The sequence below is a fragment of the Protopterus annectens genome, chromosome 7.part0 (genome assembly GCF_019279795.1).
Source record: "Protopterus annectens isolate FY-2018-M chromosome 7.part0, PAN1.0, whole genome shotgun sequence".
NCBI classification, from domain to species: Eukaryota; Metazoa; Chordata; order Ceratodontiformes; family Protopteridae; genus Protopterus; species Protopterus annectens.
In genome coordinates, this window is record NC_056739.1 from 69,581,338 (window position 1) to 69,599,486 (window position 18,149).

General features: G+C 40.9%; 1 protein-coding gene across 2 annotated transcripts in view; it reads left to right on the forward strand.

Annotated features, from left to right (window-relative positions):
- IP6K3 (inositol hexakisphosphate kinase 3) overlaps nucleotides 1-18,149 on the forward strand; it is a 200,874-nt gene that overhangs the window by 29,249 nt on the left and 153,476 nt on the right. Inside the window, exon 2 of one of the 2 annotated variants that reach the window (XM_044076488.1) lies at nucleotides 3,195-3,611. In XM_044076488.1, the coding sequence (XP_043932423.1) occupies nucleotides 3,413-3,611 (199 nt within the window). In that variant the 5' untranslated portion in view covers nucleotides 3,195-3,412. The remainder of the gene's footprint in view (nucleotides 1-3,194; nucleotides 3,612-18,149) is intronic. The other variant, XM_044076489.1, reaches the window with a different exon arrangement.

Consider the following 18,149-nt stretch of genomic DNA (forward strand, 5'->3'; position numbering starts at 1 on the left):
TTCAGCTTTTGTGTTGCCTGCATACATTAATGTTTGCAAGTTGATCTTTTATACAGCTGTTTCTTGTCAAATCCATTTAAACCTATGTCACTTCTTAAAAGACATTTTGTTTTAATGAAAACCCTCAAAAAATACACTCCCATAACCTATTAACTTAATACAAACACACAAAATCATGTACGTCTTCTAATAATGAAGTTTAGCCCTCCTAACAGAAACAATTGTCCTAGATAGACAGCTACACTCACAGGATTTAATTGACCTATATTTAAGGTTATACATGCTAAGATGAATTGTATAGCCTGTTCTACTTACAGTAACTGCTTGTCTGTTTTTGTCTTATCTTTATTCCTCTCCCAAATGTAGAAAACAACTTGAATGCTTTCAGAAAGCATCTTTTGGCCATTGAAAAAAGCAGTCTGTTTTTATTCCCTTTTTATCAGCTTGTCAACTTAGAAATATAAGAACCAGATATACAGTTGCATTCAGCTACAAGCTTCTCATGTTGCACTGTGAGCATTTAAGGCCTCCTTCTCTTTTTACATTGGAGTGCCTAAATTTCTTAAAGCTAATCAAGAAGAAATAAGTAGAACAAAAAAGCACCCATTTACTTTAGTATCCATATAACACACAAAAACAACTGAAAATGCTTTACTGTATATATTATGCAGTATATGACATATATAAAATATACTTAAGAACAAAAATTGGATTACTTACAGTTATTTCTTTCCTTCCTCCTGCCCTCTCCTTAATGTTCTTCCGAACATTAATAACATGAAGTAGGACAAATGCTTTGGAGTCCACTACAAGTTTAACAAAGTCAAAAAGTCCAATATTTCCTGGTTTTCTTGTTCAGCCATATTTCATCCCACATTTATTCATTAATTTCTGAGTTGATGGTTTTCATCCTGCTGATCTCCATCTCCCACCTCCAGTCTCTAATTAATTTCAAATGTACTCCTGGTTCTTCTTATCAACTCCTGTGCTTTTCTCTGTCTCTCAGACATTTTCCTTTGGAACATTGGAAAGTGTTTCACTGGGAAAGCCTCTCTATGAGTTGTATTATCAGAAGAATAAGAAGCAAAATCCCCTTCTGATTTGAGAGTTCACAATTTGTTGGACAAAAGTTTTTATTTCCTCCTTAGCATGTTCTGTATCAAAAATGATTTTGATCCTCTAGGAAAAAGTATTCTGAAGATAGCTGGATACAGCAGCTTGAAACTCACACCTGCCTCTCAACATTCCCTGATTACTGGAATATATTTACTCCTTGTCTGTCTGGTGTACACTGGGTGATCATTTTCCACAAATACTCTACTGTCTATAACTTTTAGTACTTTGTCCTTCTTCCACAGTTTTGTTAGAATCAACTCTTCCTGCAGGTAGGATTGCATCCTAACTATTAGATGTCTTGGCTGCTTTCTAATGGCCTGATTTGGAGCATACACATAATGTGCCCTTCAATTAACAACTGTTGTGGAATACAAGTCCAGTTGCTTATTTGTGCTTTCATTAAATCAATACAATCTGTTCCTTCCAGTTTCTCTGGTACAGCAGAAAATCTCAGGTTTTCCTTGCATGCTCTGTGCTCTAATTCTGCCATTTATGAAACATCTCTTCCTTAGCAGTTTAATTTTCAGCCAACCTTTTCTTCATTTCAGCCTCTGATATTTACAGTATTGTCAGGTTATCTGAATATCTGTTTAAAGCTTCTATTTTTCCAGCCTTTTGTTATTTGAGTTAATATACTCATTCAGTGTTTCATTTACTTTAAGCAGCTCTGAGCACATTTGACTTATTTTTCCTCTAAGTTAGTAGAAGTCACGTCTTGCACCAAAGCTGGAGCTTGAACTGCTTTTTGGTGAACAGCTGCAGGATTCTTCCCAGCTAGTGTTTCTCCTCACCTTATGTGGTTGATTTTCTTTTAGGTTCTCTAAATTTATTCTTTGCTAGTATCCAGGCAGTACACTTACTGGGCAGTAACTGAAATGTACCCAAAAAGACAAATTCACTGGCCTTCTTTTCTGAGTTTTTGATTTCACACTGGGAGAATTGAAAGTAAGCTGTTACTCAGTGTCCAGCCATCTTGGAAGTCTTTGATGTAACAGGATATCTTGACCCCACTTTATGATTCAGCAGCTTTTAGGTCAATTACCTCTGATGTCACAATTTCTCACTTCATTGCATGGATAATACAATGAAGAGAACAGAGCTAGATACAGCTCTTCTACTATGTGCATTCTTTGTAACAGTATCCCTTACAAACTATTCCATTTGATAACTCACAATGTTTGGTTTTCCAGTTAGGTCCTCAGCTATAGAACCTTCGGTGTGGCATCTACATGTCCACCCTGCATCTATGTGGGTTTTGCCAGAATACACCAGTACTCCAACAAACACACACACACACACACACACACACACACACACACACACACACACACACACACACACACACACACACACACACACACACACACACACACACACACACACACACACAGATCCTGTAAATTGTCCATAGGTGTGCAGATGTATGCTGTGTGTGTGTGTGTGTGTGTGTGTGTGTGTGTGTGTGTGTGTGTGTGTGTGTGTGTGTGTGTGTGTGTGTGTGTGTGTGTGTCTTCTGCAAAGGATTACTTCTCCATTCAGGATGAGCTTCAATACGTTGTGTTCACTGAGTGCCAGGATAGGCTCCAGCTCTCCTCAGACTCCTGTGATCCTGCACTGGATTAGCTGGACAGTCAGACAATGAATGACATGAATGTATGAATGAAAGCAAGGAAAAAAAAATAAAAAGCACAATGTACAATTCAGATCTATAACATTTTGTTTTGTAAGGGTGTTTTATAATTTATTTTAAGAAACTGGTCTGTTTATTTAGATATCCCAATAAAGAATGATGGAATGTAGCAAATGGTGGTCCTAGCTCATAATGTTATATGGGAAAAGCTGCACCACTATTGTAATAAAGATATACAGGGAGGCGTCATCATTGATAAAATGAAAAAGAAAAAAAAACAGTGTTCAGAAAACATCCTGCAACACTGGCATTTAAGCCTTAATCCTCATTTTCAATTGCTGTGTTGCTTGAATGCCAGAACTTCTGCCAGGGATTGTTTATATAACCTGCACTCTTTTTCAACATTCATAATTTTCTTCTTTTTGCTTTCAATCCATCCTCAACACAGAAGTAACAGAATAAACTGTATCACAAAGTCAGTCTTCCCAAGACAAAAGTACTCACTTCTAGGAACATCGCAGGAGCAGACCCAGCTTCTTACACCAGTATAACAGTCTGTTTCCTGGTCACCAAACTTGGACTGTTTTCCGGACATTGTGTGAAACCCACTAGAAAAGTGATATAACAGCAACAGCAGTACACAGAATACTTCTGACATCTTAACCAATGGTTCTCCAGGACAACACACAGCTACTAGAAGGGTGCCGTCAGGTACTATTAGAGCCATTTGTCCATCAAGTTGGGGGCCACAGCAGCATGATGAAGTATGATGAAACCACTATCTGTAAACCACTGGTGTCTCAAGAACAGTGGTTCTATGAGGCTTTACCTCCTCAAATGAAGTGCTTCACACCACAGTACAAAGGTAAGCAAACCTTTTCTTTTTAATTCTTTTTTATGGCCAAGTTAAAATGTTAAATGTTAAAGTGACTCAGCTAAGTGAATTTATTTTAGTACACAAAACACAAATTATCCTTTTATTCTGTGCTTTAAAGTCTAAACATCTGAAAAGTATGCCACATTTGATAAAGCATACATATAAGTAAAATTACTATCCAACATACTAGCTGTGAATACCCTTTTTTATGTACTCCGGCTAATCCATCTAGCCCTGTCCTATACCTTCTCTTGCTGTAGTGCACATTCTTCCTCAGGGATTTACCTAATCCTGAATTATCTCCTACTCATGCTGAGTAATCTTTACTGCCATTTCCCTTTGGGAGTTTGTATAGTCCTGCATCCTGCATTACTTGCATTAAATCCATATAATGCCAAACAATGTTTTCCTCAATGAACCTGAGCAGGCCTGTGCTGCCTTCTTTCTTAAGGTAAGTTGTACCATTCTCCCTTACAAAACTGTACAGCTCTGAACATCAGTGCCTTGCACAACTTCATAGAATACGTAGCATACATTACACAGGATGAGCTTTGTCCTGAAAGTGGTATAGAAGTTGAAAAAATTCCTTAGTAGTTCTGGACTTACTCAAGTGTTCATAGGTTGGTACTAGGCTATCAGCCCTAAGGCCTATACAAGCCTAGCCATAATAATTTCCTGGCTATTTCTTCCCACACTCTTTACTTCCCTGGACCCCTGTCTAGCAAGGCGACTGACGTGATCCCCGGGGTGAATTTCCTTTCTACCATCCAATCGTCAAGGTTCCTTTTGAAGAGGACCAAAGAGGCACTATGCTTGACATGTATGGGCAATCTATTCCAGAGTCTGGGGAGTCTCTGGGTCAGGAACCTATCCCTCCAGCATGTTTTTTTTATTGTGATAACAAGGTTTAGATCCCTGGAGCGTGTGGCTCTGAGGGATTGGGATTTCTTTAAATGTAGCATGTCCAACAGCTCTGGGTTTGACATGGCCTTGTATGTTAAGCAAAGATCGCCTCTGAGTAGACGATATGTGACAGAGTATAGCTGGAGTTTTTTAAGGCAGTCAGTGTAGGGCATCTGATTTAGGCCTGTGATTCTTTTAGTGAGGTATTTCTGCGGCCTTTCCAGTTGTTGCAGATGTCTTGAGAGATACATACCAAACAGGGTGTTGTATTCTATAATGGGTCTAATGAGGGATGAGTACAGTGGGACAATGACCTCCTTTTTTCTGGATGGAAAGCCCTTAGTGATGAGGTGTGCCACATAGAAGGATTTCCTGACTGTTGTGGCGATGTGGTTATTGAAGGTGAGACCACTGTCCACCTGTGTCCCTAAGTCTCTTATCACACTTTCGGTGTTTAGTGTACTGCCACCTATATGGTAATTCATGGATACATTTTTTTCCCAAAGGGGATAACTATACATTTCTTGGCATTGAGCTTGAGCCCATGGCTCTGGCACCAAGCATCTGTTTCTGTAAGGCCCTTTTGTAGAGTATCCACATAATTTGGGGATTCAATAATGGCTCCCAGTTTGCAGTCATCTGCGAACTTTGTTATCCAGAGTCCCTTAGTGTTGGCCTGTACTTCAGAGAAGTAGATGCCAAACAAGAGTGGTCCCAGGACTGAACCCTGAGGTACTCCACTTGTCACTTGTCTGTAGCTGGATTTGGAGTCGGCTACTTTTACAGTGTGGTTTCTATCAGTAGGCCAGTTAGCAACCCATTGGGTGACGTAGGGATTAATGCCCAGCTTAGTAAGTTTATCTATGATTCCAGAGTGGGGGATGGTGTCAAAGGTCTTGGCAAGGTCTAGATAGGCTGTGTGGGCCACCTTACCCTTGTCCATGGCTCTGGAGACTGATTCGAAGAAGTAAATCAGGTTCAGGAGACAAGATCGGCCCTTCATGAACCCAAACTGGGTGGGGTCCAGTGTTTGAAGGTTGCCAATGTCTTTGTTTATAAGTTCCATGATAATATGCTCCATGGCCTTGCAGATAAGGCTTGTCAGACTGATGGGACAGTAGTTTCTGAGATCCAAGATGGATCCCCCCTTGTGGAGTGGGATAACTGTAGCTCTGGGTGTATGCTGTTAAGACTTAATTTCAAAAGTAGCAAAAAGTTCTTACATAAAACATAACAGAAGAGACACTCAGAAACTTTAAGTTATATACTTAGCATAATGACAGCTCTATAAGAAGAATGTTCATCTTGTGTAACTAACAGGACTAATACTGTAGCATTAGGACCAATCGGCATAGAAACCTTTCTCAGGCTACCAGGAACTTCCACATACCCATCATGCATCATGCATGCTGCAGTCTCCAGTTATTCTTGTTACAGCACTCAGCTGATCGACAAAAACAGAGAAAGTAGAAGAGAACTCAGACCCGACACCCTGAAGATAGTGACAGAGGGCATGTTCCCGAAGACAGGCCTTCTTCTTATAAACCTACATCATAGTAAGTACATTTTTACCCGAACAGAAGATGTTCATCCTCAGTAACCTCTAGGACAGAGTAACTAGCTAAACCTCCAAGTCAATCATCTTGATGGAGAAATGCCATTGAAGATAGTGACCCCAGTTGGACCTGGAAGTAATATCCAATCTGAAGAGCATCCCAAAGTTGTTGAGGGAAGGCCAAGTGCCAGCACAAACCTTGTCATCAGGAGTGGGATTACAGAAAAATATGGTAGAAGTAGTTAGAGATTTAATTGAATGAGCCTTAGGAGTTACTTACAGGTAAGAGCTTGCCACTTTTAACATGACAAAATTCAGTACATCTGGCTAACCATCTGGAATCTCTAAGCTCAGAAATCTTATCTAATTCAGATTTGGAAAAGCAAATAAACAGTTGGCGTTCAATAGGTAAAAATTTGTTGCTGTCCACATAGAATCTAATCTGTCTGTGCTGTGGGCATCCATGTACTGTTGAAGATACTGCCCTTGGCCGGCATATTGGAGAAAGAAAATGGCACATTGAGAGACTGGTTTAAGTTAAACTTAAAAGCCACTTTGGCATAAAATTTAGTGTTAGTTCTAAGCATCACTCTATCCTTGTGGAACACTAAATTTGGAGGCTTGACAAAGCTTATAATTCTGAAATTCTGCTGGGACAGATAATTTAGCTCTGCAGAGACAGCTGGCTCAGAAATAGAAATAGTAAGCTTTACTAGCATGGAATGAATGTGCAAGGGTGAAATGGGATCACACGCCACATAAAAAGGCCTTACATACCTTAAAGAGATAGCAGAGAAGAAGAACAGATGACAAAATAGAAATTAAGAGATATCAACCAGGCTCCGAGATAATTCCAAATGACTTCCAGGTGAGACAAGGGTTAATGTTATTCTTATTCTGTTTATAAAACCCATGAAATAATGTTTCATATTCAACATATTTTGCAGATTTTTTTGTAATTATATTCAAAGGGAGTAGTCGCGGTGGTGGTGCTGAGGTAGCGTTGTCACCTCACAGTAAGACGTTGTCCGGTTCGATTCTCAGCTAGTGCGTCTTCTGTGTGGAGCCATGCATGAATGGGCATACCTTCGTTGAAGGTTGTGCATCAGAGCTGGTAACTTGCCATGTAAAAATCAACTACCAATCATTAGCAGACCAGAATTCCGCTCTGGGGACCCCTAACCGGTAAAAGCCGAAAGACGCAAACAAATGCAAAGGGAGTAGCATAATTTTAGGATGAAACTTTGCTAATACGTTTGGACTATATACTTTTATTCTAAACACTATACATTACTGAATACATAGAGATAAATCCAGAACTACTTAAATCAACTTTTTCTTTTTTATTTAATTTATTTAAAGGTTGATACTGATATAAATTCAAAATCCAGTATTATTAAATTCTTAATAAACACCAACTTTTCAGCTAACAGACTTTCACCTAATTGATGCTATACAGAGTCTGCTTTTGATGACTGGCATTTTACCTATAAATGTTAATAAGATTACTTGGTTCATACAAATGTTTAGAAGTTTGAAGGTTCAGACATAAAAAGCATATAAACAAGCAGAATAAATGACCTTGACTTCATGACACTGTTCACATTTACACAAGCACTATGCAAGCATTTTTTAAAACACCAAATTCTTGAGATATTATTTGAAAGAAGCTCATTGTTGGCGGTAACAACTGCGGCCAAAAGGCACTGTTTCTGTGATGTTAGAAAATGCAATTTAGAACCATAACCACATTGAGAAGAGTCTTCATTATCAGCTAATTTGCATGTCTTTCAAGCACCTGTAATTGCTGGATGTGCAAATCAGCACTTTCCTGCGATATGCTCCTTGTGTGCCAATGCATCCTGTTGGCATGCAAACTCCCCCTCATTCACTTTCCACATGGATGCACACATTCAATCACACACACACCCATGCCAACACACTAACATCACACTTATCTGTCCCTGATATAAGAGATCATCCTTGTTATTTCTTCTTATTTTTCCCCTGCCCTCACAAATCATGGATCCTTACTGTCAGACAACAATGCCAGACATAAGAAATTAATTCTTCCTATTGTTCATAAAGTGCATCGTGATACTACACCTGTTGCTCTATTAACATTTTGAGTCAAAGTAATAGTCTAAAACTTCTCCCAGGTGTTGTCTAATGCTACTCTCACCTCTGTCCCTAAGCATTTGCACAGACATATACAGCTATGGCAGCCAGCCTATATGGACACCCCCATCCTGTTCAACTATCCCTGACATTGCTTCTTATACATGCCCTGTCCCTTGTAAGTCACGGACCATCCTCATTTAAAATATAGGGTTAAGGCTCCTGCTTGGCAACCTTCTTTGTGCAGGATTCAACCCCCCCCCCTTTACTTTAACTTGTATTTTTTTAACACATTTAAGGCAATATGAAAGAGTATCCCTGGTGTCTAGTGGTAATGCAGGGGAGTCAAGCTCTACTAAAGAGCTGTTTGTGAGAGCCAGAAGTACAGGGTATGAATCTTTTAAGTGCCTTTGGTATCCCTGATGTCCACTGTTCCCCCAGCGCTCATCTTTCATGCTGCAAACTTGTTCTATTACCTTTTGAAGTGCCTTTAAGGCATGATATAAAGTACAACCCTAGTGTCTAGTGTTTCATACTCCCCATGTCTTTTATTAAAGTCAAAAGTCAAAGTGAAAGTAAACTTTATTGCCATTTAGGGCTACACAAGTGCAGCCTAACTGAAATTCTGAGTATCAACTCATCAGAGAGTACATAAGAAACAAGGATAACAAGAACAACAGTATTACATTGCAATTTAAAAAAGATATTCAGTACAAGACCCACAGAAGGATAAACAAACCAATAATAACAGCAAAAACACACAAGCCCCCCCCCCCCCCCCCCAGACAGTCATAAGAAGAATACTGTACATAGCAGCATGACAGAATAGGATTTCACATGTTAAGATTGTTATCCTTTGTTCATCTGCATCAGACAAACAGCAGGCCATTGCACATGAATAAGAAAATATAATGCTACATCAAAGAAAAACAAAAACAAACAAAAAAAGATATTGCACACTTTTCAGCTGAGCTACATATTGTGAATGATTACTGACTAAATAATCGGTGGCTGGTATCAAAGTTTATAAGTCTCAACTCTGTTTGGTAGAAGCTGTTTAAGTATCTTGTGGTCCTGCAGCAGATACTCCGATATCTGTTGCCAGAAGACAGTTGCATTAAACAGCCATATGCAGGGTAAGAGGGGACACAAATTATTTTGGATGCACATTTAATGCTTCATGCTGCAAAGAGATCCTAGCTTGATGGTAAGTTTGTGCCCATAATTTTTTTGGCAACTCGCACCACTCTGTGTAGCTTCATTCTTTCTGCTATTGTATTGTTCCCAAACCAAACTGTGACTCTACTAGTGAGATGCTCTCAAATGCTCCTCTGTAGAATGTGGTGAGAACAGTAGGTGGGAGTTTGCTTTTTTGAGCCTTCTGGGAAAGTAGAGATGATGGTGTGCTTTTTTCACCAAATGTTCGGTGTTCACAGCCCAAGAGAGATCCTTCAAAATGTGCACCCCCAAAAACTTTGCAGATTTGACCATTTCCACCTCTTCACCATTTATCATAAGAGGTGGGTGTGTTGTTGACCTTTTCCTAAAGTCTATAATGACCTCTTTTGTTTTATTGACATTCAGGTCAAGGTTGTTCTTAGCACACCAGTCAATCAATGAGTAAACCTCATCTCTATAAGCTCTTTCATCCTCCCCTTTGATGATGCCCACAACCATAGTATCATCTGCAAACATAATGATGTGATTGGTGGTGTATTTTGCAAGAGTCAATGGGTGAGGATGGTGAACAACAGAGTGCTTAGCATACAACTCTAAGGAACATCAGTCTTAGTATTATACATCCTGAGGTGTTGTTGCCCACACGTGTTCTGTGGTCTGTTCGCCAAGAAGTCGAGGATCCAGTTGCACATGAGCTTGCTAACTCCAAGATCTACAAGCTTGTCAATAAGCTGCATAGGAAAAACTGTATTGAATGCTGAGCTGAAGTCAATAAACAACAGCCTGACATAGTTGTGTCTTCCCTCCAGATGACCAAGTAAGAGGTGTCATGCCATTGAAATAGCATCCGCAGTGGATCTGTTAGCCCGATAAGGGAACTGTAGAGGGTCAAAGGTGGATGGAAGGTTTGCCGACAGATGCCTTTTAAAAGCCTCTCAAAGCATTTCACGACATTTGAAGTTAGAGCAACCAGTCTTTAGTCATTCAGGCAGGCTGGATTAGCTTTTCTGGGGAGCGGGACAATATTTATCACCTTGAAGCAAGAGAGAACTTTACCAAGAATAACGGATTTGTTGAAAATATCAGTTGAACTGAGAATAGTTGATCTGCACAGCCTTTAATTACTTTGTCCAGTATTTTATCAGGACCAGCAGCCTTCCTGGGGTTCACTTTCTTAAGCTGAGATCTCACTTCATTGGAGTTAAGGCTGAGCACCCCCTTCTCCTGGTTGATAGGTAGCCTTGTAGCAGACACATTGTTTTTCTCTTCAAAAATGCCAAAGAAGGAATTCAGCCTGTCCAGGAATTCAATGCTGTCTTCACACCTAGCTGACCTGGTTTTATAGTCAGTAATCTGCTGTATTCCTTGCCAGAGACTCCTGGTCTCCCTCATGTCTGCAAACTGACTTTGTAATTTCTTTCCATATTCCCTCTTGGCCTCTTTAATGCCCCTTTTTAGGTTTGCTCTACCTTCGCTGAGACCCTTCTTGTCCTTGCCCCTGAATACTGCATTTCTTGCCTTCAGGAGGTCATAGACTTTGTTGTTGAGCCATGGCTTTTGGTTTGCTCTGATTATGATGCTTTTGATGTCAGATACATCATCAACACACTGTGATGTAAGCTATTACTGCTTCCATGTAATCATCTATGTTCACCTGTTCATCTGATGTACCTGCCGCTTTGAAAATTTCCCAGCAGATGCTGTCAAAACAGTTTTGGAGACATTCCAAAGCCCCCATCGTGCCAGACCCTGATATGCTTAACTGTGGACTTTTCTCTGATCAGAGCTGGTTTGTAGGTTGGCAGAAGCATGATGGTAAGATGGTCAGAGCTTCCTAAGTTAGGTTGTCGTATTGCTCTCTAGGCACCTTTGATGTTGGAATATGCAGCTTATCCAGAGTGTTAGCACCCCTTGTAGAAAAATCTACAAATTGATAGTAGTGGGGTAACACCTGTCTCAGATCTGCTTGATTAAAATCACCAGCAACCATGTGTGCAGTCTGAGTTTTTCCTCTGAAGCTCACAGATAGAGGTATAAAGATTCCTCAAGGCCTCAGTGGTGTTTGCACTGGGTGGAATGCATACCACTGTTATGTATATTCCATTTTATGCTGCAAAACTTGTTCTATTTTCTTTTTAAGTACCTTTAGGTCACATATAAACTGTATCCTTGATGTCTAGTGTAACCCTCCTTCAGTATTGCAAGATTTGCTCATTAGTCAGCGGGAGTGTGGAGGTATGACAGACTCCCCTACACACACACATTCACACATTCATGCATAGATGTGTGCATGCACACACACACACACACACACACACACACACACACACACACACACACACACACACACACACACACACACACACACGCGCGCACACGCGCACACACACACACACACACACACACACACACACACACACACACACACACACACACACACACACACAACCCCCCCCACCCAAATGCAGTTACAGACACACAGAGACACACGTGCACGCATACAAACACAAACTGCACATGAATCCACTTACAGACTTAAAAACACACACGCCCATACATTTTCCCTACCTATTACTTAACTAATCCCCAATGCAACCATCCAGGCAGACACATACACACACACACACACACACACACACACACACACACACACACACACACACACACACACACACACACACACACACACACACACACACACACACACACACACACACACACACACACACACACACACAACCCCCCCCACCCAAATGCAGTTACAGACACACAGAGACACACGTGCACGCATACAAACACAAACTGCACATGAATCCACTTACAGACTTAAAAACACACACGCCCATACATTTTCCCTACCTATTACTTAACTAATCCCCAATGCAACCATCCAGGCAGACACATACACACACACACACACACACACACACACACACACACACACACACACACACACACACACACACACACACACACACACACACACACACACACACACACGCACGCACGCACACACACACACACACACACACACACACACACTTGCATCTGAGGCCACTCATCCTTCTGCATACACTCATTCATGCAGTAAAATACATACACGTATGCACACATCCCCCTAACACTTTGCTACTAAACTCCCCAGTACTATGCTGTAACGTAATTTCACTCATTGGAAGTAGGGTTGCCAGCTGTCCGGTTTTTGACCGGACTGTCTGGTTTTGTGATAAATTGTCCAATTACACATTTAATTCAAAACCGGACACATGAAGTCCGGGTTTTGTGACACACTGCCACGGTCTCAAGTGTAAGCGTAATGGGGATGCTATAAAGTAGTGATCTTCACTTGATCTTCCTGCTTACTGGCCCTCACCACATTCCTCCACCATTCAATCACTACTAAGACCTCACCACTGCTTCCGTGTTTTGAGAACAGAGTCTGGTAGGCAAGTTTGGCATTTACATCCAGTCTCGACATAGGCGCCGGCCCAGAACCATAGTCTATAGAGTGAGGGGGGGGGGGACCGCCACCCCACACACACTTTTACAGCTGCAAAAACCATGGTACAGCCCAGTACATCTATGTGTGTGTGTTCCTGCTGCCCGCGCAATTTTAAAATAAAGGACAGTAAGTACAGCTTTCATGGAGAGTTTACAATAGCCCTAATGATGAATGATGGGTGAATAACTCACTACCCTCTCTAACATACTAACAAAAATTATAAGTACCACACTTTTTGGTACCCCCTCCCCGTTGTCCATAATCCAACTTATCTGGGTAACACAACAACTTCTTTAAATTCTCCATATTCCTGTAGTAAAATTTAGGAGATGTGTCAACTAATGCTTCAACAAATTAATCAGAGGTTAAAATATGCCAATTATTTTTAATTACATCAGTGACCTTATTTATGTTGCTGAAAAAAGTCATAGGGACTCTTAAAACATTGCCCCTTCTAACCTAAGTGAGTCCCGGGTGGGGGTTGTAAAATAGGGTCTCCCAACACCCTTCCTTCCTAAGCTGGCAGGCACCACACATACCCTTAGCTAACTCAGTCCCTTTATACTCCCTAGGTAGTAAGGTAATGCACATATTTTTTTTACTGTGTTAGATGTTATATATGAGAATGTTAGGTTGGGTAACATTGAAAATAAAACAGAAAGATGTGAAGCAAGATGGATAACCAAACTACATTCTCATATGGGGTTAGCTTTAAAATAATTTGTACCTTTGAAACCTGTTTTAAAAGCTAGAAGGAAAACGAAAAAGTAACGTTTATTTCCTTTTTGCTAGGTTCACTTTTTTAGTGAGTTCAGCTTTAATTATTTAATTGCTTTATTAGGTTTAGCTTTTGATTGGTCTGTCTATTATGACAGTGTTATATAAATGTTTAGCAAATGTTTCATTAGGGTTTGAAGAAGCTATGATTCCATAGCAAAAGTGCTTCCCAGTCTGTATATGCATTAAACCTAGATTTATTTTACCTGCTGCCTGTTGTTTGCCGCCTAATTTACCTTTCGATATTTTAAGTTGTGACTGCTGTGTTATCATACTTGTATTTATTTCACCTGCTGCCTGCTGTTTGCTGCCTATTTTACCTGTGGATATTTTGAACTGTGACAGCTGTGTTTCCACACTGGTGCGTCTCTCTGCACTTAGTATTGATTTCTGGTTACTAGTGTGATTTGTCTGCTGGTGGAAGTTTTGGGTTTTACTTTTTATATTTTGAGAATGCATTGAAATAGCACAGGGTTAGCACTGAAAAAAGCCAACGGCTAGCTCCAGGATGCATCAGATAAGATGCTCGGGGATAGACAAATTAGGATGGTGAGGAGGGGCAAAGGCAGAGCCAGGAGTTCAGAATTTTACAATTTGTACAATTAATGAAACAGGACTGACAGAAAACCTTTATCTTGAGAAATGCAATGTAGTACACTTAACATGCTGTAACAAATTCAGAAATTCTGTTACAAAAATAAAAGATGCATTCATCTGTAGCCCATAAAAATACTTTCTCTTGCAAATAACTACAAAAGTTCTGAAGCTGCAAAAAGAACTAGCAAATATTGAATCATAGAAAGTACAAAGCAGCTGGACCATGTGGTAATTTATGCCATGCCAGTACCTTACCTTAAGCATTTCAAGGAGTGATAGGGCAGTCATACCCAGGATGAATTTACAACACCCATCAAATTGTCCAATTCATTCTTAAAACAAGATAGAGTATCACATTGCTTGATCTGGAGAGAGCATTTGTTCCAAAAAAGGGGTTGTCGGTGAGTGACAAATCTGTCTACCCACCGTGAATCGTTTATTTGTTGAAGGAGATTCAGATATTTGGTTCTAATGTGTGCAGGACTATTTTAATTGTGGAGAAATAAGAGGTCATGGACTGCTGGATCTCTAATGTCCTGGAAGGTAAGGCACAGATCATCCCTAAGGAGTCTGTGAAACACCAAATACAGGGACAACGCCTCCTGCCTCTCTTGATAGTGAGGTCCTTTAGTCCCATGATCTTTTTTGTTTGGAAAAAAAATCATGGGACTAAAGGATATTAGGATGTGAGGAAGACAGATATTAGGTAATGTCAGAAAGACAGAAGGTCAGCTCTTCTATGAAGGATAGGTTGTGTCCCATTGAATGACAAAACAGTAGCACAGACTTTCACTCAGAGAGGAAGATATTACTTACCAAAAATATGAGCCAAAATACTGCTACTTGAGAAGGTCTTCAAATCAATAATGACAACATTCTAAAGATAAGAATAATAATATAGCATTATATAGTTATACAGGAAGTTACCAGTGTGCTATTTTTTCATGTTTTGCCAACTGGTCCATCTCCCAACTGCAGGTCACTGGGGTACACCTGCTGCTCACTGGTGCATGTTTGCCCTTTCACAGGACAAATTCTATGTAGTGGAACTCTTGAGGCCTTCACACCAAAGAGAATGGGGATTTTTGTTGTTTGCTTATCCATTAGTTTCCCTTTCACCAACTGTATGATTTGCAGTAACATCGATTCAGGAAGCAAGCATACGATCACAGCTGTGTGCTCTGCTGTGAATAAACAGCTGCCTGTGCTTACTCACACACCACCTGGATTCCTGCTGCATATAGATGCACAGGATAACAAAAGCCCATACCCCTGGAATAACAGACACATTTCTAGCAATTGCTTAAAATCTCCCAAATGGCCCTCCAAGACTAGAGCTATTTTTTTTTCAGATGGAAGCTCTGCATCAGTTCCATCAGTCTGTTCACTATAGACTACCATTTATATACCAGTCTGCCCAGTGAACACTCCCATTTATATAGCAGTTTGCCCACTGTAGACTACCATTTATATTCCAGTCTGTTCATAGGTTCATAGGTAGGTACTAGGCTATTGGCCCTAGGGCCTATATAAGCCTAGCCAAATGGCTTCTGCCACCCAAGAAAATTAATTTCCTGTGCCTCTGTCGAGCAGAGCCACAGAAGTGATCCCCGGGGTGAATTTCCTATCTCCCATCCAATCATCAAGATTTTTCTTGAAGAGTGCTAATGAGGAGCTTTGTTTGATATAGATAGGTAGTTTGTTCCAGAGTATGGGAAGTCTCTGGGACAGGAATCTATCCCACCAGCATGTTCTGTTTACTGTGGTGACAAGGTTTAGGTCCCTAGAGCATATATCTCTGGGGGATTGGGATTTCTTTAGGTGGAGCATGTCCAACAGCTCTGGGTTTGACATAGCTTTGTATGTTAGGCAGAGATAGCCTCTGAGCAGGCGATATGCGACGGAGTAAAGCTGGAGTTTTTGAGACGGTCTGCGTAGGGCAACTGTTTGAGGCCGGTAATCCTCTTTGTGAGGTATTTCTGCGGCCTTTCCAGTTGTTGTAGATGTCTTGTGATGTACATACCAAAAAGGGCGTTGTACTCTATAATGGGTTTAATGAGTGATGAGTAGAGGGGAACAATGACCTCTTTTTTCCTGGATGAGAAACCTTTTGTGATGAGGTGTGCCATGCAGAAGGATTTCCTGATTACTGTGGCGATGTGATTATCAAAGGAGAGACTACCGTCCACCTGTGTCCCAAGGTCTCTTATCACGCTTTCAGTGTTAAGTAGACTACCACCTATGTGGTAGTTATGGGTACAGAGTTTTTAGCAAAAGGGATGACAATGCACTTTTTGGCATTGAGCTTGAGGCCATGGCTTTGACACCAGGCATCTGTCTCAGTGAGGCTCTTTTGTAGGATGTCCACATCATTAGGAGTTTTGATTATGGCTCCTAGTTTGCAGTCATCTGTGAACTTTGTTAGCCAAAGACCTTCTGTGTTAGCCTGTACTTCAGAGAAGCAGATACCAAACAGGAGAGGACCCAGGACTGAACCCTGTGGTACTCCACTTGTCACTGGTCTGAAGTTGGATTTACAGTCTGCTATCTTCACAGTGTGGGTTTTGTCACTGAGCCAGTTGGCAACCCAAATTGTAACATAGGGATGTATACCTAGTTTAGTGAGTTTATCTATAATTCCAGAGTGGGGGATGGTATTGAAAGCCTTGGCGAGATCTAGATATACTGTGTGAACCACCTTACCCTCATCTACGGCTTTGGTGATCACTTCAAAGAAGTCTGTCAGGTTTAGGAGACATGATCTGCCTTTTACAAACCTGAACTGGGAGGGTCCAGAGTCTGGAGATTACCAGTGTCATTGTTTATAAGTTCCATGATGATACGTTCCATACCCTTGCAGACCAGGCTCATCAGGCTAATGGGGTGGTAGTTCCTGGGGTCCGTGGTGGCTCCTGCTTTGTGGAATGGGATAACCGTTGCTGTGCGCCATTCAGTGGGCACAAAGCCTAAGGTAAGGCTATGATTGAACATGGTACTAACATGATACTTAGGTGGGGTGCCAGTTCATTCTGTAGTTCATGTAGAATGCCGCCTGGGATGTTGTCAGGTCCCATGGATGCTGTGTTTAGAGAGTGTGTTTTTTACCTGTGCGGCCATGATTACAGGAACTTTGCATTCTTCTGGTATAGAGATGGGACCTTTAGGGGGTGAGAGAGGGGTAAAGTTAGCACTGAACCTATCTGCCAGGATGTTGGGAATATCAGTTGGTTCTGTATATTTAGTGCCATTGTGCTGAAACACAGAGTAGATCTGAGTGTTGCCATTGAGATTCTTGACATAGCTATAGAATGCTTTGTGGTTGTCTTTAGAATCAGTGGTGATTTTATTTTCGTAACTAACTTTGGAGGATTTTATGAGGGATCTCAGCTTCTTACTGAGGCTGACCTGGGAGTTCCTCCAATCATGGGATATTACTCTTTTTTTTGCAACAGTTTCTTTCTTCTGTTGTAGAGTTTGTTTATGGCAGGGGACCACCAGATTGGCTTCCTTTTTTTGGAGGATAGCATTTTGGTTCTGTTAGGGATTGCACGATCCATGCACTCGTATAAGTGCTTATAAAGTGCATTTGTATAGGATTCAGCAGTTATACCTCTATTGTCCGTCAGCATGGGTGTCGTGAAGTTTGCCACTTCTGTCTTAAGAAGCGTGAAGTGGGCTTTGGAGAAATCTTTTACGATGGTTTCCCTAATGGGGGGTGGGGGTGGGATGTGGATGTCTAAGGTGATTAGCTTATGGTCGGGTCTGACCAAGAGGAACTGACCTCTGGTGTGGAACACCAGTTGCTCATATTGGTAATGACCAAGTCTAGGATATTGCTGCCCCTGGTGGGGGTGTGGATAAGTTGATCCAAGGCATTGGAATTTATGAAATCCAA